General features: G+C 33.5%; 1 protein-coding gene across 2 annotated transcripts in view; it reads right to left on the bottom strand.

Moving 5' to 3' along the window:
• The window catches only part of Hml (hemolectin), a 98,960-nt gene that overhangs the window by 56,467 nt on the left and 19,163 nt on the right, over positions 1–23,330 (bottom strand). Inside the window, exons 12-30 of one of the 2 annotated variants that reach the window (XM_072529235.1) lie at positions 20,553–20,878; positions 19,852–20,003; positions 16,414–16,717; positions 16,163–16,325; positions 14,264–14,385; positions 12,500–12,668; positions 12,169–12,443; positions 11,667–11,828; positions 11,366–11,558; positions 10,349–10,437; positions 9,902–10,121; positions 9,560–9,655; positions 5,778–5,851; positions 5,286–5,632; positions 1,178–1,328; positions 893–1,071; positions 611–788; positions 274–525; positions 47–190 (exon numbers count right to left, since the gene is read on the bottom strand). In XM_072529235.1, coding sequence (XP_072385336.1) covers positions 47–190; positions 274–525; positions 611–788; positions 893–1,071; positions 1,178–1,328; positions 5,286–5,632; positions 5,778–5,851; positions 9,560–9,655; positions 9,902–10,121; positions 10,349–10,437; positions 11,366–11,558; positions 11,667–11,828; positions 12,169–12,443; positions 12,500–12,668; positions 14,264–14,385; positions 16,163–16,325; positions 16,414–16,717; positions 19,852–20,003; positions 20,553–20,878 — 3,596 coding nt within the window. The remainder of the gene's footprint in view (positions 1–46; positions 191–273; positions 526–610; positions 789–892; positions 1,072–1,177; positions 1,329–5,285; positions 5,633–5,777; positions 5,852–9,559; positions 9,656–9,901; positions 10,122–10,348; positions 10,438–11,365; positions 11,559–11,666; positions 11,829–12,168; positions 12,444–12,499; positions 12,669–14,263; positions 14,386–16,162; positions 16,326–16,413; positions 16,718–19,851; positions 20,004–20,552; positions 20,879–23,330) is intronic. The other variant, XM_072529236.1, reaches the window with a different exon arrangement.

The raw sequence follows: 23,330 nt of genomic DNA, 5'->3' as shown, positions 1-23,330 counted from the left end.
CTTAATGTTAATGTTAAGCATTTGGTTTAACATGTTAAAATATTACCTTAATTTCAGGAGCTTCAGTACAGTATGATTGTAGTCTCCAAGAGTCACCAAATATATTGGCTGAAACTTCAGCAAGACCTCCAGAAGGAGTCTGGAAATCATCAACTTCGTTGTCGTTGTAGTTACCACATAAACCTTTAGTCTGCAAAATACATTTACATATTAGAAAAAAAATAATCCAATAATATGAGAAATATTTTTAGTTATTCGTGTTGTAAAACTTACCGTATCCTTCCATCTGGGATCGATTCTGACATATACTCTAGTTCCTCTGTCCCAGTGGACGACAAATCCTAGATCGGGAGCTTCCACAATAACAAACAAACTCTTTTCTCTAACAGTAATATGCTTAAAGGTCTTGAGGCTTGGTAAACGTTTGTCTTTTTCTAAAGTAATAACATCAGATGATCCACCTGAAGTAACTTTGATGGTAACAGATTTGAAACAAGCGGTACCCAATGATCCACATGGTACGTTCTACAAAAATAAGAAATTAAAATTTTGGTAATATAGACATTTAACAATATTATTATTTTTACAAGCTTTGATACATTTTACGTACTTGAACTGAAACGTGGAAAGAATCTTGTCCAAGGCTTCCTTTTGCCAAAACATAGTCACATTCTCCTTGATAGTCGAACCGTTTTCCATCGAAGGTTTTGTAGTGAGAATCTCCCCATGCGCTACATTCAGCTGCACATTGACGGTCAGTACATCCCCATTTACCATTTCGACAAGTACTGCAAAATAAATAATACTGAAGAACTGATACTTATCGTTGAGATATAATATATTTGTCTATTTTTAGTATTGTGTTATGTATTTTAAACTACTTCTTTCTTACCATGTGTTGCATCCGCTTTGGACAATAGCACCTTCCTTGTAGCTCTTGCTGGCATGGTGACATGGACATTCAGTAGGCTTAACACATCTTTTGCTTGTTGTATCAAGGACATATCCCTCTTTACATTTGCAACCAGAATGACAGATAGCAGGGGATACTTGTGGTGGAGAGTGCATGTTCTACAAAGATATAAAATCGACATCAACTACAGGTAACGTTTGTGTATTGATATTAAAATTTCTAAAAAATAACTTTTATTGACGTTTTGTCTTTGCAAATACATACCTTACAGGTAAGTGGTTCGACTGGTTCACAGGTGGTGAATTCAAGGTTTGCAGATGCATTACACTTGTTTTGAACTAATTCTGAGCTAGGATACATTTCGATGTCTTCTTGAGTGGCTTCGAAACATTCCCATACAGCACTGACACAGGAACTGGAAAATATAAAAAATATTGAGTACTTATTATTGGATTAGAACTGATAATTTACGGATAAACGGATAATGATTAATTGGATACTCCGGACTGATTAATACTATAATACTCAGTCGTTCATTAAATCACATTTATTTGCTATTTATTATAATACTGCATTATAAGTATTCTATAATTATTCGAAAAGTACTCTAGTAGTTAATACTATCTGGTAATTACTAGAAGCGAGACAGAAACTAAAGCCGACGAACTACAAAAATTAAATAAAGGAATATCCAAAGTTGTTAGACAAGACACTCAAAAATACAAACAAGAACAAATTGAACATACCATTGAGAACAATAGAAGTATGAAAGTATTGAGAAAAAGACTAAAAACGGGGACAAGGCAGATAATAAAGATTAAAGATAGAAATGTTCATCTTACAACCAACACAGAGGAAACCCTTAAAATAGTTGAAGACTTTTACAAATTGCTGTACACAAGCCAACACAAAGCAAAATGGCAGAGAAGATCAAGTATCAGAAATCTTAACAAGGAGAAAGAGCATTGGTCAACCAAGGATCAGAACTGCTACCAGAAATCATAATGGACGAAATAAAACTATTCCTAAAAAAAGCTAAGAATAACAAATCTCCAGGCGAAGATTCTGTAGTTACTGACGCAATCAAAATAGGGGGCACTTGCCTACTTAAGAAAATATAAAACCTTTTTAACATGTGCCTTTTGGACAGTAATATACTCGAAAAATGGCACAATGCTGAGGTAATTCTATTGTACAAAAAAGGAGATCCCCATGAATTAGAAAACTACAGACCTATAAGTCTTCTTAGTCACTTATATAAACTCCTTGCAATAATAGTAACGAATCGTCTCGAGAAAAAACTTGATTTATACCAGTCAATGGAGCAAGCGGGATTTCGTACCCGATTTGCAACAAATGATCACCTACAGAACATTAAAACGGTAATAGAAAAGACTATCGAATACCATCGACCACACGTTCTGGCTTTTGTAGATTTCCCTAAAGCCTTTGACACGGTAGAATTTGACAAAATCCTGGAAGCACTACAAGCATACCGCATTGACTACCGATATACAAGGTTCATTTACAATACATACAAGAACGCAACTATGTCGGTGAAACTATATAAAAACACGGATCATATCCCAATCGGCAGAGGAGTCCGACAAGGTGATACCTTATCGCCTAAACTGTTTACCGCAGTACTAGAATATGCTTGTAAAAAACTTAACTGGGAAGAGAAAGGCCTGAACATTGACGGTAGAAGATTAACAAATTTGAAATTCGCAGACGACAGAGTTTTGTTCTCGGACAATCTCAAGGAGATATGTACAATGCTACATGAACTTTAGTTAGTGTGTGCCAGTGTGGCAATAAACATCTCCAAAACAACATTCATGACAAACCTAGTACCTAGCGAAAATATCAATATTGGAGACAACGAAGTAGAGCTGGTCGAAAAATACATATATCTTGGACACGAAATAAAGATCACAAGAGACAACCAAACATGCGAACTACGAAGAAAAATAAACCTGGGCATGCCTATGGAGAACTCAAAGAGATCTTTAAAAGCGATATACCAATTTCTTTAAAACGTAAAACATTTGACCAATGTGTGTTGCCTGTGATGACCTTTGGTGCCGAGACTTTGACATTGACAGCTACAACTTCTAAAACGCTGCAAATAGCTCCGAGCTCCGACCGAGTTAGAAATGAAGACTTAAGACGAAGAACAGGAGTTACCGATATAATTTCCCGAATTACCACAATGAAATATAACTGGACCAGATACGTCAACCGAATTAGTGATGAAAGGTGGACGAAGAGATTGCTTGAGTGAAGCCGAGGTTAAACAAAAGAAGTAGAGGAAGATCCTCTACTCTTTGGACTGACGATCTCAAGAAAATTTCAAGAAATTGGATGAAAAGTGCCCAAGATAGAGCACAATGGACAAAAATGAGGGAGGCCTATGTCTAGCAGTGGACGAAATGGGGTGGATGATGGTAATGATGAGAATGACTCGCGATTCGATAGATATTTATGACCCGTTTCCTTATATATAGAGGTATTTAGTACCTCACAGAAACTTTTGGTGAGATCACTAATCATAATTTGTTACTTAAAAATAATATGATATCTAGTAAAACCACACTTAGAAAAATTGATGGAAAGACACTATGGAACAAAGCTAGAAGTACAGATATACGACGTAGATGTAAGGCAGAGAACATCAAGAACTGGGTAAGAAATAGAAGAGTAGAATGAAACGATTATATAAGCCGAATGACAACAAATAGAGCAGTAAAGACGGCAAGAAACGGTTCCCCAATAGAAAGACGATCAGTAGGAAGACCACGAAATCTATGGAACGACAAGTTACTGGAGGCACATTGAAGAACAGATAGAGTAATATCTACATAAAAAGAAGATAAAGAAGAAGAAGAATAAAGCCAGATAAACTATAGAGAATCTCATTAAATAAATCACATCCTTCTAAAATCCATATTGGGTGATTTAGTAGTTGACAAGACGGATGGATGGATGGCTGGATAAATGGGGGAAGGCTGGCTGAGAGATTAGTTTCGATCGAGTAGTGTCAGGAAAAGTGGGAGGCTACACATGTTGTGATGCGGTGGAACGAAGCCACTTATTGCAATCCTGCGAAACTGGGTGTACTGTGGGCATATGCAGCTGGATTATTATCTGACGCAGATGCTTACAGGCCTTGGCTGCTACCGTAGCTACCTTTTCAGGTTCAGCATAGCACAGCTCTACAAGTGCCTTTACTGTAGTTTTTTGAACACTGTGACATACGTGGTGTTGAAGTGCGAGTGTTGGGCAGATTAAAGAGAGTGTAACTGTGGAATGTTTGATTCCATATGAGAAATGGCGAAGAAAATAATAAGGAATGAGTGGTTGTGGACACGAATTCACAAATATATCAGAGAGCTGCTCTCTTAAAAAAATCGTGAGGAAAGGGAATTTGCAATTGAATTATAAAATAACAATGTGGTTCTGGCTGTGCAAGGCCAAAATAGGACGAGAGAAAGAGAGATAGAAAGAGAAAGAGAGAGAGAAAGAGAGAGAGAGAGAGAGATAAAGACGACGTAGAGACCCCCTGCCTTAGCGGCTTCGCTAAGGCAGGGGGTTTAAACTCTTTGATGATTCGTATGGGTGTGATTTTTCCGATGAAAATGTGGGGAGAAGAATATAAATCAGGTGATAGCAGGACATCAGGAGAAATGTTATGCCTTATCCGGCGGTTCCATCCTGATATCTGGAGTGACAGAGTAGAAGTTTTTAGTTGGACACCGACCGTCTCAGAGTGATAACGGGATAAAGTCTAAAAGGTGTAACCCCTTCGGGCATCTCGTCTTATCACAACTTCGTTAGGGTATGAGAAATCCAACACTACATGAGTTGCAGGTGACTATATGCAGATTTTCCCAATTCTCTAAATATGTAAAAAAACTACAGATGTAGTTTTTTTCTACAGATCGTAGAGCATTCAGAATAAAACACAATAATTTATAATTTATGTTTAGATTTGAATCAATATTTAGCATAGATACTGCTAAACTTTTAGTAATTTTGTAACGTATTACCTGGTTAACTTCAAATAATTTACGCGAAGGACTAATAATTGATTCTAAATCTGCCTTGGAGCCAATAAAAAGCATACAATTTCAAAGAATGGAAGGTACCATAATATGGCGATTAAGAGAAATGATTTTGGAATTAAATATAATAATTATTTGGATCGAAGGCCATGATGGTATATTAACAAAATTAATGTCAAAAATAACTTTAATTTTTTAAATTTTTTTCGAAAAACCCATCTATGTCACTTTATTTGATGATGCTTTCTTTTGTTGTCTATCAGATCTCAGCAGTAAAAAGCTACAGATAAAGACGCTAATAAACTTACCATAGTTCTGGAGCTTTAGTAGCAGGTCTGATTTCCCTGTATCCGGGTGGGAATTCCATTCCGCGGTAATGACATTTACATTGTCCAATTGGAATACATTCGCCATTATCATCTAAGGTCTGACCGTCAGGACAGTTGCAACCTTCGACACACTGGGGTTTACAATTTGTATCGTCAGAGATGTCACGACAAGTTCTTGAACATGAGTCGCCACAAACTTGGTATTTCTGACCACCTGGACAGTGGACGCCACATTCGCGGACTTCGCTTCTCCAGTCTACCTTAATTCCTTGACGAGAACACTCGCTGGCGTAGCTGGCCATGATTGGACAAAGACATTTGGAAACCTATAAATTTTAAAACCATAAATATTTTGTTCCAAAAAGGAAACGTTTCAATAGAGATTTATATAAAATTTATATAAAAAACAAAATTTGTTTAATTTACTAGATATTTTTATAGTTAAAAAAATCAATTTAATATTTTACTTACAGGGGATTCACAAGAGCACATGTCGTAGAGACAATCTTTGTAGAATTGTTCAGGGTCTACGAACCAATGGCAACCTGTAAACAAGTAAATTGTAAGGAAGGAGCATGTTACAAACCATTTTGCAGTGTTCATTACATGATTTTATCAAGTTTTCCGACAAGCTTATGGATTAATGAAAGATTTTGGTTGATTTATGTGATAATACAGTTTTAGATGTGGCTTTTAATATAAAGCTGGGATCAAGAATGTTTAGTTTTTATTATAAAAATAACATTGATTAAATACAAATATGCCAATTTAAGGAGATCCGATAATCTATCCTAAATTTTTTGTGTTCGGGATCTATGATAATTTCATTAATAATTATTGCAATAAATCAATAGTAGTATCCTTCAATACATTAGAATATATAAAATAGATGAAAGCTAAATTTGAAATGGAATATACTACCAGCATTTGATAAAATATTTTGACTATCTCTCTCCAATGGCGCTACAGCCCAAATCGGACCTTGGCCTCCTCCAAACTATGCCTCCAACCTTGTTGGTCACGCGCCGATCTTCTCCAGGTTCTCACGTCTAGAAAATTTTGCGCGTCCGCTGCCACTTCATCCTCCCATCTTTTCCGTGGCCTTCCTTTTGGTCTTGCGCCCTGCATTTTACGATCAAGGGCTCTTTTCGGCAATCTCTCTGTTTCCATTTTTACTACATGACCAGTCCAGCGAAGTCTCTCAAGTTTAACGAATTCTGAGATTGGTGTCTCTTTGAACAGTTGGTAGAGTTCACGGTTATACCTGGATCTCCATATTCGGTTTTCGTTAGTAGGTCCAAATATCTTACTTAGGACTTTTCTTTCGAATACTTTCAGTTTCTTTTTGTCTCTTCTGTCATCACCCATGTCTCGCATCCATAACATACTATTGGTCTGATAATAGTTTTGTAGACCCTGATTTTCGATCCCCAGTGTATGTTTTTGGAGCGAAACACATGATCGAGTGAAAAATAAGCTTTGTTTCACTTTACTGATTTCTGGTTCTTCTGTTCCATCCGTGTTTAATGTAACTCCTAAATATGTGAAAGTTTCTACCGTTTCAATATCGTCCTTTAATTCAACTGTGCGTCTGTTTCCCCCAGCTCTTGCCTATGTTAACTTTTTTGTCTTTTGAATATTTATTTCTACTCCAGTCTCTTTTGCCTTTGATTTTAATTGTGAATATATTTCTGCCGCCTCTTCTGTTCTGCGAGACATGATGCTGATATCATCGGCATAGGCGGCATTTTGACTATACGTTATTTTATTTTCCCGAATTTTTTTCTGGTATTGTTTATGCTTTTTTCTCTATGCAGTTGTACTGAATGCGCTTGATACAGTTGTTGTAGGACTTCTTCGATTACAATAAACATCACAACTAGGTCTCCATATCTGTCCCTGCAACATGGCCTGCTCAGTTCCATTTCAGTTCAATTTTTTTTCCAATCGTCCTTCTTTTCTAATACCCTTCTTCAAGGGAAATGTGTTTTTATCTCCATAGTACATTCTGACTGCAGCTGTTGCACATTTATATATATTTCAAAAAAGAGTTGTCTTAACATGGGGTTATCCTGGACTTAATTAAATGCTTTCTTAAAGTCTACAAATGCCCTATTGTATTTTGGAACTTTCTCTACCAAAGATTTTATTACGTTTTGGTGGTCATTTCTTCCAAAGTCCCTCCTATTCCTGCTTGCTCTAATGATTGGTGAAAATATCTAGCTTAGGCCCCAGTCTGTTTGTAATTATTCTCATAAAGATCTTATATTATGGGTATGTATATTAAGATTTCAGTGACATTTTTAACAACTTTTAACGACGGTTAACGGTTAACGTTGAACTATTGAGCTTCATGAATTAAATTACTATCGATTTTTTAAAAATTGAAGGCATAAAAGAAGTACGGTTTATTTTTCTAATAAGAATTAAGATAACAAAATTTCTATAGCTTCTACCAGGTATATTATGTAGTGTCTAGGGTATTACGTTCCACGGTTAGTAATTATTTTTGGTTTATAGGTGTAAACTATTTGAATCTTATGTATAACTAGAAACTTTTTTAAGTAAGTTTGAACTAAGCTAATGTTTGTCGGTCCAATTCAAGTCTATTGCTATCAGTGACGAGAAGTATTTCGTTTCCCTTACACCTATTAACCTATTAAGCATTTTGCTCCCAAAAATAGCAGTGTTTCAATATATTTTTTAATAGAATCACTATGACTTCATGATTGAATTTTTCGATTTTTTGTTGGCCAAATAAATACAGTGTTTACACCAAAAAAGCTACCAGAAGCAATTAGATCATAATTTTATCAAACAATCAACAGAATTTAGTAAATATTAGTTTTGTTAAGGCAAGACAACAATGTTCACAATAGTTTTAAGTTGAAAAGGGTCTAAAATAAAGTTTTTTTTCTGCCTCTTATTTACAGGTGAATCTAGTAATACTGCAGATGAAGAAGGCATTAAATACAGATTACAAAAAATTCGCCCGATACAATGTGTCGATATTATCTGATCTTAACTAGAAGGAAGAATGTTTAGGGTCAAGCAAGAAATGGTACTCTGAAATAAGAGAAATTAAAGCCAGTGTTCCTCAAGGTAGTGTAGTGAGACCAGTTCTTTATTTGTTGTATACACATTATATACCTCAACAGAAAAATACTGAAGTTGCTACATTCGCTAATGATACAGCTATACTGACAGTGGGCAAAAATTATAGAGAAAGTAGAGAAAAACTTCAACAGTCATGCAAAGAGATAAATCAATGGACGGACGATCGGAAAATACAAATCAATACAGAAATTTTACCTATTTGAAAAATGAGCTTGTAGACATAACATAAATATTAAAGTGATTCCACTACAACTCAGCTAAGTATTTTAGCATGCTAAATTTTAAACAAATCCTAAAGCCCATCTGGGTGTAAGTCATACTACTCTGGGAATGTGGAGACAAAAGTAACATAGATGCTGTCCAAAAATTTCAAAACAAACAAGATCCTGAGGTGTATAGCAGATACACATGGTTCTATAGGAATAATGATCTTAACAGAGATCTGAAGATGCCCACACTGGGAAGAGAGACTCCACATCAACGAGGAAGTCCTGCAGCTTCTTGATAATTTGTCAACTAACAGAAGGCTTTAGAGAAGAAAGCCGTTTGATCTAGAGCAATAGTGTAGATATAGTGCAATATTGTTACTGAAAATTGAATGCAGAAAGTATCCGCGCCAATTTGTTAAGTTCTTGTTCCAGAAATAGCTAAGGTATGTCAATGGGGATGTCTTAGATAAGTACCTAATTTAGTTCGTAAGAAATATCAGATAAAAATTGTAGGTTAGTCAATCAAGACTAGTAAAAGTATTTAATAAAATAATGTAGATGAAACATTATGCAGTGAAGAAAAATTTTTAATTTTGCATGCTCAATCATAAATTCGTTGATCCATAGCAAATTAAAAATACAAAACTTGATAGTGTTAAATAAAAATTAGAAAATATTATGTAAATATTCCTATATATGATATAATTGCCTACCAAGCCCAGTCAGATTTATTGACTTATGACAGTTAACAATCTACCAATAAGTTTATTAATTTTTAGTATATAATTATATTAATAGATCACTTTTAATAATATTGCATAATTTGTTTTCCCAAAAAGCACCTGCAAAGATTGAAAAAACCATTGAAAAGCATGTCCCAGTGCTAGTCGCTTGACTTGGAAGCGTGTACTTTTAAAGTGGACTCACTATTTTCATTGATAAATTGAAAATGCTCTTCGCATAAATGATCATGCGCTGTTTTAGTGTCATTGCCTAGAAAATTGACTGGACTGATAAGCTTACCTGAAAAACGCATGCTTATTATTTTTTTTTATAAAAGATTAAGTATCGAGTTGGGTCAAATAAAACACTTTTGACTTATATTAATTCCATGTAAAAAATAAAAGAATTAAATCGTGATTTGATATGAGACTATAATAGATAGTATTTCATTTCAACCAACGTTAAAATCACCAAATATATAAGCGAATTAAGGTTATAAAATCCTGATAATATATTACTCCAAATACATAGCACTTATTACATTACCTTTGAATAGCTCTGATTTGATTTTGGCACAGTATTCTTCAGCTTGTCCTCTTCTGTGGATATTTCGGTCACATGGATGCGTTGGAACTACTTCTGGAAGGTCTTGGCAATGTTCAGTAGTCTTCCACTTGTTGGCGAAAGCAATGACAGACTGTTCAACATCGTCTTGTGGGGTTAAGAAGTCGTCTTTTTGATTGTTGTTGAAAGTACCGCAAAGACCCTGAAGAAATTGGTGATTAATGGAGTGAAAAAAAAAATTATATAATATTTAAAACCAAAAATGAAAGATATATTAAAAAATATCTGCTTTATTTAAATAATAATTTCATTTCTTCTTCTCCTTCCTCAGCGTTTGGTTTGTTTTTTGTCTTTACATGATGTTTATTGTTATTATTTAAAATAATTTTGTCTTTGGATAAGATAATTTTAAAAATAGTATAAACTTACTCTCGTTTCTTCGTTAAATTTAGCAGGAAGGTCTATATAGACTCTGTTGCTTCCGTCCCACCAAACATCAATTCCGTTGGGTAAAGTAGCTGAAAAATAAATAAATAATTAGTAACCACAAAAGACGCATATGAATAACAAGTTATTAAAAGTACAATTAATTTTTTTATAATGATTTTAGCTTTTATCTTGTTGATAAGAACTCTAAATAGCTCTGCACCATTTTCCCAGGCTCTTTTTTTTTTCGGAAGGTTATAAGCTATAATTGGTCATACTGTAGCCATTTAGCTTATTAGACATCTTCTATTGATGTAATCTCTTACTGGCTCAGGTTTTAGTGTTAACGATCATTTAAGCAGCTGTGACTGAAGGCTTTACGTACCCTCCGATGCACGGTGGCGGCTCAGTTAAATGAGAAATTAAAAAATTTCTGGTGTCTGCTGGAGTGGAACCCAGGTCGTCTGGCTTGATAAGCCAGGATGTAGCCACCGAGCTGTCGTCGCCGCTTTTCAACCTTTTACATACTTCAGAAAATTCTTTGTCTTATAATAAAAGTTCGAATTACTCGAAATTCCGCCCACCTGTGCTTTTTTTTTTAATTGTATGCTACTATCCGTGATAGTAGGAATGCCATCATCGCTAATTTTGGCTGTCTTAAGACTGTTTGTATATATATAATCAGTCTAAATACTTTATCCTTTATTCTCTCCGTTCCCATCTTTTTTCAAAGTAGAAGTTTTCCAATCATCATAATATATTAGGCCCTAATTCACTATCTTTTCTGGTAACTCTGGAGGATAGTCTTTTAAGATTTTCTGTACTTTAATCCATACTAAACATAATATTTACATTCTCATCGTCTCTAACAAATTAATTTGACAAATATTAAGTTTAGGTATAAGAAATTTGGCCAAAAAAATAAAAAAATTAGAGAACAAGCCTATATTACACTAATTATACACTAATATTATAATGTGAATAGTATTTTACAGCATATAGTTAAAAATTTTTACTTACTTTGTAAGAAAATGGAAGAAACCTTCTTTATCCTGATTCCAGCGATGGTAAATGGAACTTGGATGATGTCTTGTCCATTTACAACTAATTCATGATTTTGTTTCAGTTTAATTATTTGATCATTAACCCTGATTGTGACTGTTTTTGTACAAGAAGGCATTCCACTGAGAATACTGAGAGGGAAGTTCATGGCCTAAACGAATTAAAGCACATTAGATATTAAATTATAACAAAAATTTAAAGTAAAACATATTTTATATAAGCTATAGATAAAATACACATTATAGAAAATTTATGTTACCTGAGAGATTGAGCCAGCACAAGGGGTGTTTTCTGCTTCGATAGAGAAGTTCTTGGCCTTTACTAAATAGTAGGAACATTTGCCCATGAAGTCGTATTTCTTTCCGTCAAAAGTGACGTAGTGAGGATCTCCAATAGCAGAACAACGAGCTCCACAGTCAACCTAAAAGGAGAAAAATTTCAGTATATTGTTACGATTTTTTTTTAGTTCAGAGAAGTGAAGTAAATTACAAACATCATAAATTCTAATTACATTAATTATTATTGCTTACAATTCACACTGATATCGCCTAAAAAACAATTTATTGAGACTAATAATCTAATGAAAACTGGGCGCAGCGGGCTAAGGCTTATATGAACAGATCTAGTAAGCAGTAAGAACTGCCTACCGGCACCGAGAACATTTTCGTTTATATAAATAGAATGTTTCGTTTTCGAGTAAATACAATAGCATGTAAAATATAAAATAAAATGTGTTGTACCGATATAGGTTTATGACTCACCTGTGTACAAATCCATTGTCCTCCACTACAAGTACAAGTGTTACAATCTTTTGGTACAGATGCTCCGGCTTCAAAGCTCTTTCCTCTCAACATACAAGGGCATTTGTCCCTGGTGATACATGACCCTTCATGAAGTACGGTTCCTTCGGGACAGAAACATCCTTCAACGCATTTCTCGTCAGATTCCACTTTTCCTTCGGAGATGGATCCGCAAGTGGGTTGTCTGTTGGCACTGCCACAAGCTTGATAGATCTTTCCGTTTGAACATTTCATTGCTACAACATTTAACGATTATTTTCCAAATCAAGTACTAACACAATGCTATACTTACGGCAAGTATTTTCGTCTCTCCAATTTGATAGTCCTTTTATGCCAAAGAGTGTACAATGCTTAACGTAAACGTCGAAGTTATCACAGGCGCATGCAGTAGGGTCGTTACTATTGAGGCAATTACAGTAATCAGATCTACAAGCATCATATAGGAATCCGATGTCCAAAAGCTGTAACAATTATTGGGTTTAAAAATTAAATAATTTTCAAAAGTGAATAATTTTAAAATGTGAGCTCAAAATTGATATCTTGCAAAAGAAGAGAGAATATTCGGTTCTCTTTGCATCGTGCCAGCAGAATAACGTTAACCTCTAACAAAGACGTTTTATGGTAGAAAAAGCTTAACAAACATTGTCAAGATTTGATTAAGAAATTAAAAATACCTACAAACATAAAATGCATTGAAAAAGCCATATCAACTCCACGACTTTGTTGGACTTAAATTTTAAAATAATGATATTTCTTAGTGAGATAAGATATACGAACAGGAATAAGTTAAGTCTGTCTATGCTAGAACTATTTTAGAATCCCAATCTACGAGAAATAATTGTCACAGCCCAAGAAAACGTCAGCGGACCTTTCGACTTCATGTCCACATCATCTTCAACAATGGTCTATGACGAATTTAAGGTTTCATGCTAGGAGAATATGAATATCCCTATGATCAAGAGTGAAATCGAATTACACGTACGATGGATGATTTAACCAAATGAGGATGTTTTAGAATTTCGGAAAAACTGCAGCGATCTATCTCTAGTAATCAGCTAGCCGAATTTTAAACGTACCTGCTAGCTCTGCTACTTCAGAGAGTTTGTTGTTGTATGAGTTGGATTTTGGAAGAGTACCAAAAGAGTAAAGGACTAAAGGAAGGTACTAAAATCTCTTAAAACAATTTTTTAAAAAGATTTCATTTTTTATCGGCATTGTTTTTAATTTTTTTTTGAAATTTAATGCATAAATTCTGTTTTAAAGGCAAGAAAAAATCAACCATTAAATTTAAAGAAAAACGTTCGGATATTTGCATTGAATTTGAATTGAATTTGAATTTATGTGACCTGGCTTGTGACTCACGAGCGAATTATTTGTCCGTGGGCGGGACTTAATTGCATGGATGGGCGTGAATCAACGTGCCCATACCTACAGTAGATTTCTTGCAGTGTAATCAAGTATTTAAATATTTCTTTGAATTGATACATATTATACTTAAAACTATTTTGTAATTATAATCGAAGGGCATTCTAAAATAAAACTATTTAAATGTGAATAAGCCACAATTAAAGGTTAAAGTAAGTTTATTGACGTTTCAATTTCCACTTCCGAAATCGTTCTCAAAATACAATTCAGAAAATAGCTTCGGAACAATATTCTAAAATAAAACTTTGGGAAAATAAGAACAAGAAATTGTTTTTAAAAGTTTCAAATTTACTACGAAAGAGGGTAACTGATTAATAAATTTTAAGCACATTTAAAATAAAACATTTTCAAATTTCAGTTAATGAAAATTTTTAATGAAGTAGGCAATCAAGCAATTGTAGCAATTGACGAGAAAGATATGGATTATACGATTCCGAAACTGACTGAAGAAGACGATAATTGAGAAGTTACCATTAGCCTTAATAAGACAAAATAACTCCTAATAAAGGACGAACAAAATATCTTCAATCTTCTATTAGAGATATAAAAAATTCGAAGAATTAAAATTTCTAGGAACAATGTTATTGTTATTATTGCTAAATAAAATGGAATACTTCAGTTGTTTACTTACATTCTGGCATTGCCTGAATCTGTTATCCTTAATAAGTTTATTACAGAAATTAGTTGCATTTTCTGCTTTTTCTGGTTGGTGAGTACAAACGGCATCCTCGGAAGGTGAATCCTCACATCGGTCTAAAATAAAACAAGGATGTTAGATACAAAACTTCAAACAATTAAATCGTTATATACTCGTTAAGGGACTCAAAGTCACAAACCATATCAAACAATTGCTTCATTCTGATTAGGGCAATCAATTACTTGTATTTAATGATATATTAAATAAAAATGCAATTATTATATTAGCCCAGAAAATCCAGATGAAGTCTTTTGACTAGTTAATAAGAGTTTTAGATATAAATCACTAAACTGATTCTCTAAAATATCATCTCAAAGATACTTCTCGGAAAAGTAGGATTTCTTAGCTAAAACTCAAGATCATTGCCATCAACATCGAACATTAACATAAAAATGAAACACCAGAAAAACTTTTAATATTTCTTTAAAAATTCTCTTTTTCTTAAAAATATATAAATGCAGCTGACGAACTGATAGATTTGATAGTCTAATCTACCATGAAGAACTAAAAAGCAAGTTAAAAACAAAATAATTAAGTTAAACAAAAGTAAGGATCTCCGAGATTATAAATGAAATTCAAGAAAATGTCAAGAAAAATAAAAGTATTCTAAGAATCTACTACATAGGCCGTAATGAGAACATAACATACAAATATGAAACATGGATAAAAGAAAATCTGAAATAGAGAGATTTGAAGTAAGTGAGTAGACTGTGTGAAGATTTAAGCACAAAGTGCTAGGGATAGAAAAACGGAAAAAATCGATTTACCAAGAATCTGTGAGTTGGGAAAAATATTTTATATAAAAAATATAGCTTAGATAATTTTGAACAAAAATGTTTATTATCACTTTTTAGTAGAACGAACCGTTGTCTCAGAAACAATGCTAAAGAGTGTTTCTTTCGTGTGCAACTTTTATGTTTTGCAGCAAATCAATTCATTTTTTTAAAGGTGTTATATAAACGTTGCGCGATTTGATCAATAAAATTTATTACTTTTATTGAACACTCACATGGAATTTCCACTGTTAGAACCTAATACTGCTACTTTTTAGTGTCACATTACACAAAGACGTTTTTCAAAACTACACAACTTTAGCTACAAACTCCACCCAATACCGTCTTCTTGGAGGCATTTAAAGCTGCATTCTTAACCTATAAAACCCATTTTTATTTTTGTTGATAGGATACTCAGATCAATAGATATCGAATTTTTACCGTTGAGTTGATATAAAATAAAATCGCCGATTCCTTCAAGCGTTGTTTCTGAGAGAACGATTTATTTTACACAAAAAGTGCTAATAAACATTTTGTCTCCCCTACGAGGGAGAGTTTCAGGGGAAAGCAGAGGTTAGGAGTGGTAAACCTTTTTGCATTTTTTTTGGGATTCCAAAATTGACATTCTCAACCAAAGGCAGCTTGTTTATTAGCATTTTTTGAGGTCAAATCTCTGACAACTGGACTGATTGATCTGGGATCAGTGAATTTTCTCCTTAGACTGAGTGAGAGCGTTATGGCTTAAATCTGGATAAAAGTTAGTTACTACATATTTCATTGGGATACGTAAATTCTTAGAAATAATATGATCTTTTCATTTGACTTCTATAATATATTATAACAAAGGAGGTTTTTGAGGAATAATTGAAATATATACATTATATATAAAAAAGTTTTATAACTAAAGTTATAAAAATATAGAGAAAATAACCTTTGGTTACAAAAAAAACTATTAAATATATTTTTTTATTAGTATCCTATTTTCAGTCAGCTTTGACTTATTTATAGAAGACTAAAACGATACATAAAAGAAAATATATTAATATTTAATTTGACTTACTTCCAATGTAGTCAACTTTCCAGCTGCTGGCAAAGGTAAGAATATTTTTGGTAGCTTCTCCGTCTTGGGTAACGATATCAGTAGTTACATCACCGTCCAAAATACCACACAAACCTTCCGTTCTATTCCAGAGGTTTTCTTTAACGGCCACTTGAATGAGGTTCTAAAAACGTTATAAAAATAAGCAAATTTTAATATTCAACCATATACTGGCATTATGTAGATTAACATGTAGAAAAATTAATATTTACCCTTCCATCCCAAAGCATTTCAACTCCAACAGTATCTAATGACACAAGAAGATTGTGAGCTTCCATTTCTACTCTTATTCCAGGAACTCGTCCAGGAATTGGTAGTACTTTGTCTCCAGATTTGAAGAGAGGCTGTCCATCAGTAGTTTTTGAAAGTAGGTAGTTAACGTTTTGCAAGAAAATATTAATGTTTTTGTGGCACAGTTCTGGATTTGATTGACACTCATCGGAATCTTGAGTGATTATGCTGAAGGTGCTGTCTTTGGAATCACGGACTAGAACGTGAGGGCATCTTGATTTGAAACTGAAAATTAAATGTTTGAATTAGTCTTTACGCTTACTTATTCCTTAATTTATTTCTTTACCAAATTATACACATTTAATAAGAATAAAAATGATTTCGTTAAATTTCAAAAGTGAAAAGCTATTATTATTTTGAAGGTGTAGTAAAAAATCATTGAAAAACATTTCGAAAATAAAATAATATTATATTGAAAGGTATTGAAGAAGCTACTGAATGCACGTGAATCAGAATCCGTGACGCATTATTTGATCTAACACTGATTTAAAAGTCTCGTGTTCAATATAAAAATGTATTTTCGTGCTTTGTCAAATAGGGAAGACAAAAATAAGTAAGTTACGTGGTTTTATTAGTACATGGGTATGGTATATTACTGAAAAGACCACCAACTGAGTTGTAAAGCAAAATGCTAGTGAAATAATAGACGAGAAATAAAGAAAATATCGTCATGCGATAAAGAAAATTCAATGAAAAAAAGATTTGCAAAGAATAAATATTCTTCTTCTTCTTTATAACCAATTCTGCTTGTTCATTGGCGGATTAATACCTCTATGGAAGGTTGTCATTCCTTTTGCGCGGTTGTCCTATACTTCTTGTGCCGATTGGTGACTAATCTCTAGGAATTTTGACGACACATGTCTCCTTTGGTGGTTATTCTATTCTTTTTTCTATTTTGTGTCCATTCATTTATACACTGTACTTTACATTTTCTCCTAATGTCTTCACTTTTCTTTCGATCTCTTAGCGTATTTCCTGTAATTCTTTTCAGTACTACCATATCTGCCGTTTCCAGTAGCTTTCGCGTTGTGGCTATGTCGGATCTTGTTTCTGAGGTATATGTCAATATTGGTCTTATAGTGGCTTTATAAATTCTTGACTTTATTTCAGTGTTAATGTGTCTGTTTCGCCATGTAGTGTTATCCTGCCAGTCTATTTGCTTTTTGTACTTGATCTCTCACTTCTTTGTCTAGCTCTTCATAGTTAGACAGTATAATTCCCAGGTATTTTATTTTCATTACTTGTTCAATACTGATGCCATCAACTTCTATTTTACATCTGGTTGGTTCTTTGCTGACTACTATTGTTTTAGTTTTCTGAGATGAGATTGTCATATTAAATTCTTTTGCTCTTATGTTAAATCTGTGATCCAGTGTTTGCAGAATACCTTCAACTTTTGGCTATCAATGTTGCGTCCTCTGTGTAACAGAGTATTTTGATTTCTGTGTTTCCCATTTTGTAGCCTCTTCCTTTGTTAACGCTTTTGATGATTTCATCCATGATCAAATTGAAGGGCAAGGGGCTCAATGAATCCCCTTGTCTTATTCCGCTGGCTATTTCTATAGGTTCAGTAAGTTGTCCATTTATTCTGACTTCCATTTTGTTGTTTTGATCGATAATTTTTATAATATTTAGGGAAACTTCTCTATTATACAGAAGATGGATTACATCTTTGAGTCTTACTCTAGTCTCTACTAATGTTGTTAATTGTGCTGTCATTGCTGCTCCACAATATTTGAGTAATTCGTTTGTTATCCTGTTCTTCAGGTTTTCAAGTATTTTTCGAACTTCCTGTGTATTTTTATTAAGATCTCCATTTGTGGTAATTTCTGGTGTTTCCGGTTCTAGCGTCGTTTGTTCTTCCTCTGCATTGAGCTTTTTTAGGTAATCAATCCACGTATACTTTTCTATGTGTTTTGGTTCTATTAGTCCCTTTACCTTCTTTCTTTGACCTCTCATAAAGCGCCATGTTTCCTTTTGCAGACCGTAAAAATCGTGTTCCATTTCTTTCGAAAAGCCTTCTCAGGGATCATTTTTTATTTTTCTTGCAAGTTCACGTGTTTCGTTTCTAATTGTCTTGTAATTATGGTATGTCTCTTGTGTTTTGGTTAACATGTATTTTCGGTAAGCTTTTTTCTTTTCTTTACATTTTTCCCTCATTTCTGTACAAGACCATAGTGTTCTCTGCCTTGGGAACGATTTATTTTTATTTATATTTTTTTCACCAAGAAATTCCTTGTCGGAGGCTAAAATATTAGATTTCATTTTTGTCCAGCTTTTTTCGACTCTATAACTTTCTGTGATAATATGTGTTTCTGCTGCAAATAATAAATGACATATAAAAAGTCATTAATATACTACAATAGCCACATCGTGCTGTTTCATCTTGAAGTAGTGATAATGCTTGAGCCAGTTTGCCGACAAAGGATCAACCCAATAGTAACAAAAAAGATAAAATATTATTGTGCTTTATCTTCTTTCATATTCGGCCTTATATATATATATATATATATATATATATATATATATATATATATATATATATATATATATATATATATATATATATATATATATATATGTATAGCTCTGGATGTTTGCAGTTTGAGTCTGCAATAAGAATCCTAAACTATTTCTAAATATGTAGCACGTTTAACAGATTAACGAAGAGGTAGTTACCAGTCCCCACAATATCGATAAGAAACAAAAATTAAAGAAATATTTGGGAATTTATATAGCAAACATTGAAAACACTGAGAAACTTTGAAAATATTTGCCAATGCTTATTAGACGCTCAAAATAGGAAGCTTGGAAACATGAGCAAGTAAAGTATTGAAAGTAGCAATATCATCACACTTCGATTATTATCATCGAGGAGTATAGAGTTTCTCGTATAGAGTTTGTTGTCTTCTCAATGGTTCGTGCTTTGTTTTCAATGGTTCTTTTCTAGGTAGATCGTCTCCCTCGCTTTCTCGCTCCTTGAATATCCCTACTCAAAGCTTTCTTTTTAATACCGTCGTTTAGTTTAGTCCTCTTTACAATTCTTTGTCTAAAGTGGCCCTAAAATATTTATAATTCACCTAAAAACACAATTGATAAATACCAGGAGTAACTGAATTCTACATAATTTTTAATGCCGAATCCAACACTGTCTGCAATTTTCTGTATTTGATGAAGTTTTGGTTGGAATAATCTTTGAAGAGAGAATACAAAAAACTAACAAATCAAATATATTTTCAAATGTATTTACATCCAATAATCTAATTGAAGAAAATACCATTTAAATTAAATTAAGTGGTTAAAGAGTGTAGATAATATTATGTTTATTTTATTGAGAAGGCCAATTTAACTTTTCTTACCTGTAGATTCTATTGTCGAAAGTTTTATAATGAGATCCACCCCAAGCAAAACATGTACCAGGTGCGGGCAGCTTCGTTTCAACAATGATACTTTCACCACCGCCTTGACCACCTTCAACGACTTTATGATTTTCGTCAATGATGATGTTTTCCTAAAAAACAGATATATTCATGTTAGATATTTATAAAATATAGAGCGACTGAAAAAATAAAGTAATCAAAGCAGGCCTTGGAATAATCCTTCCTTATTTTAGGTGCTTTCTTATTCTCACACAAGAACTCCAGAATGACTATTACATGAAGTAAGAACTAACTTGTGTATGACTGATTATCTGATTTTTTTTAAAACACAATTTTAAGAAAAAAAAAACACAAGAGGTTAAAACACCTTTAAACCTACTTTGTAATTTGTCACAAATGTAATAAAATTCATAATAAACAAGTTCATTCAAAATCAAATCGCATTTGACTGTCTAAATTACTTTTGAAGAGAATGAATTTATTTGAATTATACATTGATATATGAAATATATGTAAAGGAGCATTTACAAAAAATAAACTAAACAAATGTACTATAGAAGAATTAAGATGGTCGTTAAAATTAATATATTTCTATAAGAAATTGACACAACATGATCATATAATTAACAGAAATACATATTGGATTAATACTTAAGAAAATACTTTTAAACTGCTCTTACCGTCACTTCGGTAAGACCACTTGGTGACTCAGTAAACATAGGGAAAACCTTGATTTGTTCTAATAATTTCTGCTCGGTCAATGCTCCAGTGCTCAATTCTTTCTCCCATTTTTCCAACAAAGTTTTCTGTTCAATGGTCAATTTTCCAGATTTAAGCTCGTCCTGAATTCTTTGTATAATAATATGTACGTTCACGCCGAGAGAAAGTTCTTGTTCCAACCTTTCAAGGAAAAGTCTGCCTCCGCTGGTGGATATCCATTCGGTGTAGTTGAATGTGATATGTGTTTCGGAAGTTCCTGGAATGTAGTGGACTTCGGAACCATCAGCTACAAATATAAAAATGTTTAGTGATGATAAAGGGTTTAGGTTGATAAAGAAATTTATATATTTTATTATAAGATAAAATCGGAGAAGACCAGGCAGGTTTCACAGCGGGGAAAGCATGCTTAGATCACATTTACACGGTCGAACAACTAATAGAAAAAAGAATGGCCAAAAATAGATCCGTTTATCTGGCTTTTGTTGATCTTAAGAAGGCATATGACTCAATACCTAGAACCAAGCTATGGGAAGCAATGGAAGACATCGAAGTTCCAGGAAGATTAATAAACGCGGTAAAAGCACTCTACAAGAATAACGAAGTAGCTATCAAAACGGGCAATAGAATATGCAGTCGATTTAAGACGACAAAGGGACTACTACAGGGTTGCTCCACATCCCCCACCCTGTTCAAAATATTCCTGGAAAAAACCCTGAAACCATGGAAAAGAAAATGCGAAGGAATGGGTATACCAGTAAGGAACGAATATCTATATACGCTAAGTTTTGCCGACGACCAAATAGTGATCGCATAAGACGAGGATGACCTCAGTTTTATGATGAGAAAACTGGAGCAGGAATATACAAAGAATTGGATGGAAATAAACCTAAAGAAAACTGAATACCTAACAACGGAGAATACAGAAATAGAACAGCTGGAAATAGACGAAGGTAAACAAATCAAAGGAACAGACAAGTATAAGTATTTAGGTTTCATAATATTAAACAAAGGAACAACGGAGGAAGATATAAAAAATAGACTGGGACAAACAAGAGACTGCATACGAAAATTCAACCCGGTACTATGGGATAAGAACATCAGCATGAAAACAAAGAAAAAAATATATAATACCATGACAAGAACTATCCTCACTTATGGGTGTGAAAATTGGACAATAAATAAGAAAACCAAAAACAAAATAAGAGCAACAGAAATGGAATTCCTAAGGAGAAGCTGCAGAGTAACAAGAAGAGCTAGAGTAAATAAGCTCGGAGTGGAGCCCGATAAGAAGAAGAAAGAGAGGCAGACCCCGAAGATCTTTCAGAGATGAAGTGGACGAAGCAATGAGTAGAAGAAACCTACAGGAAGGGGACTGGCTAAACAGGAAAAATTGGAGAAAACGGTTGAGTGAAGGAATACAGTGAAAACTGTGGAAATCCTTGTATATATATTATAAATTTTTCTAATGCTCATACAATATATAATAAAATTTATATTTTATTTTATACAATATGGGAATAGCAATATGGGAATTCCACGAATAGAAAACAACATACTATATATACTATGTTTTGCGGATGATCAAGTAAAACTAACCCAAGAACATAAGGATCTAGAATATATAACCCGCAAACTAGTCGATGAATACAAAAAATGGGATCTGGAGGTCCCAGAGATATTGAACAAATCTGAATCTATATGTGTAGGAGAAAGAAGGAAAGATCTGATACTTAATAATGAAGACGTATACAATGCACCCAAATGTAAAAATATTTGAACATAAAATTGACAGATGATGAGACTCTGGATGAAGCAATAAAAGAGAAATATCCAGTAAAGAAAAGCCATACATATGATGAATGGGGTTCTGTGGAAAAAATATATCTAAAGCAAACAAAAGAAGGATATACTAGACCAGTATACAAAGTATCGTCGGATATGATTTTGAAGTTTGACCACTAAAAATAAAAAAAAACACTTCTAGCTACGGAAATAGGCTTCTGTAGGAGGTCAGCTGATGGATCACGTCGAGAAATAAGCAGTTACCAATGAAGATATCTGCATATTTATAAACGTTGAACCCCAATGATTGACGACATAAAATATAAACAATTAATGCGGTATGATTACGTTTAGATTTTCAGGAAGAAGATCGATTACCAAAGCAAATACTAGACTGGACACCACAAAAAAGACGTAAAAAAGCTAAACTACGAACAAGCTGAAGAGCATAGACGGTAAATGGAAGAAAGAGGGCTAAATGTTGACATTTGCTAAAGCATATGTGTGGTTAAAAAGTTATAAACCAAATAAGAAGTTTAGTTTTTTCAGTTAACGTATGTAACTCTCCCGAAGAAACACACTGTATATGTATATATAAAAGCCTATTCTAGGACTTTTGTATCGAGAGTGCAAAGCACAATAATAAAGGGGAAATGAATATTAAATGGATACAAAAAATGGAATGTGCAAAAGCTGGGAGATGCGACAATTGCAGAAAGGTACTCGGAAAACATCACCAACAGGCTAAGGAATCAAAATGTAAATGAAGAATGGCAGACAGACATAGACTCCTACTGGAACAAAATAAAGGAAGTCATTGAAGTAGCAGCGAAAGAGGAAATAGGAACAGAAATTTGTGCCCGCAGAAATCATTGGTTTGACGATGAATACAAGAATGCAACAAAAAAAAAAAATGAAGCCTACAGAAAGATTTTTACCCAACGAAGTAGAACACC

Source organism: Diabrotica undecimpunctata, chromosome 4 (assembly GCF_040954645.1).
Source record: "Diabrotica undecimpunctata isolate CICGRU chromosome 4, icDiaUnde3, whole genome shotgun sequence".
Classification (NCBI taxonomy): Eukaryota; Metazoa; Arthropoda; class Insecta; order Coleoptera; family Chrysomelidae; genus Diabrotica; species Diabrotica undecimpunctata.
Note: the sequence above shows the minus strand (reverse complement) of the source record. Positions and strands in the feature narration are given on the sequence as shown.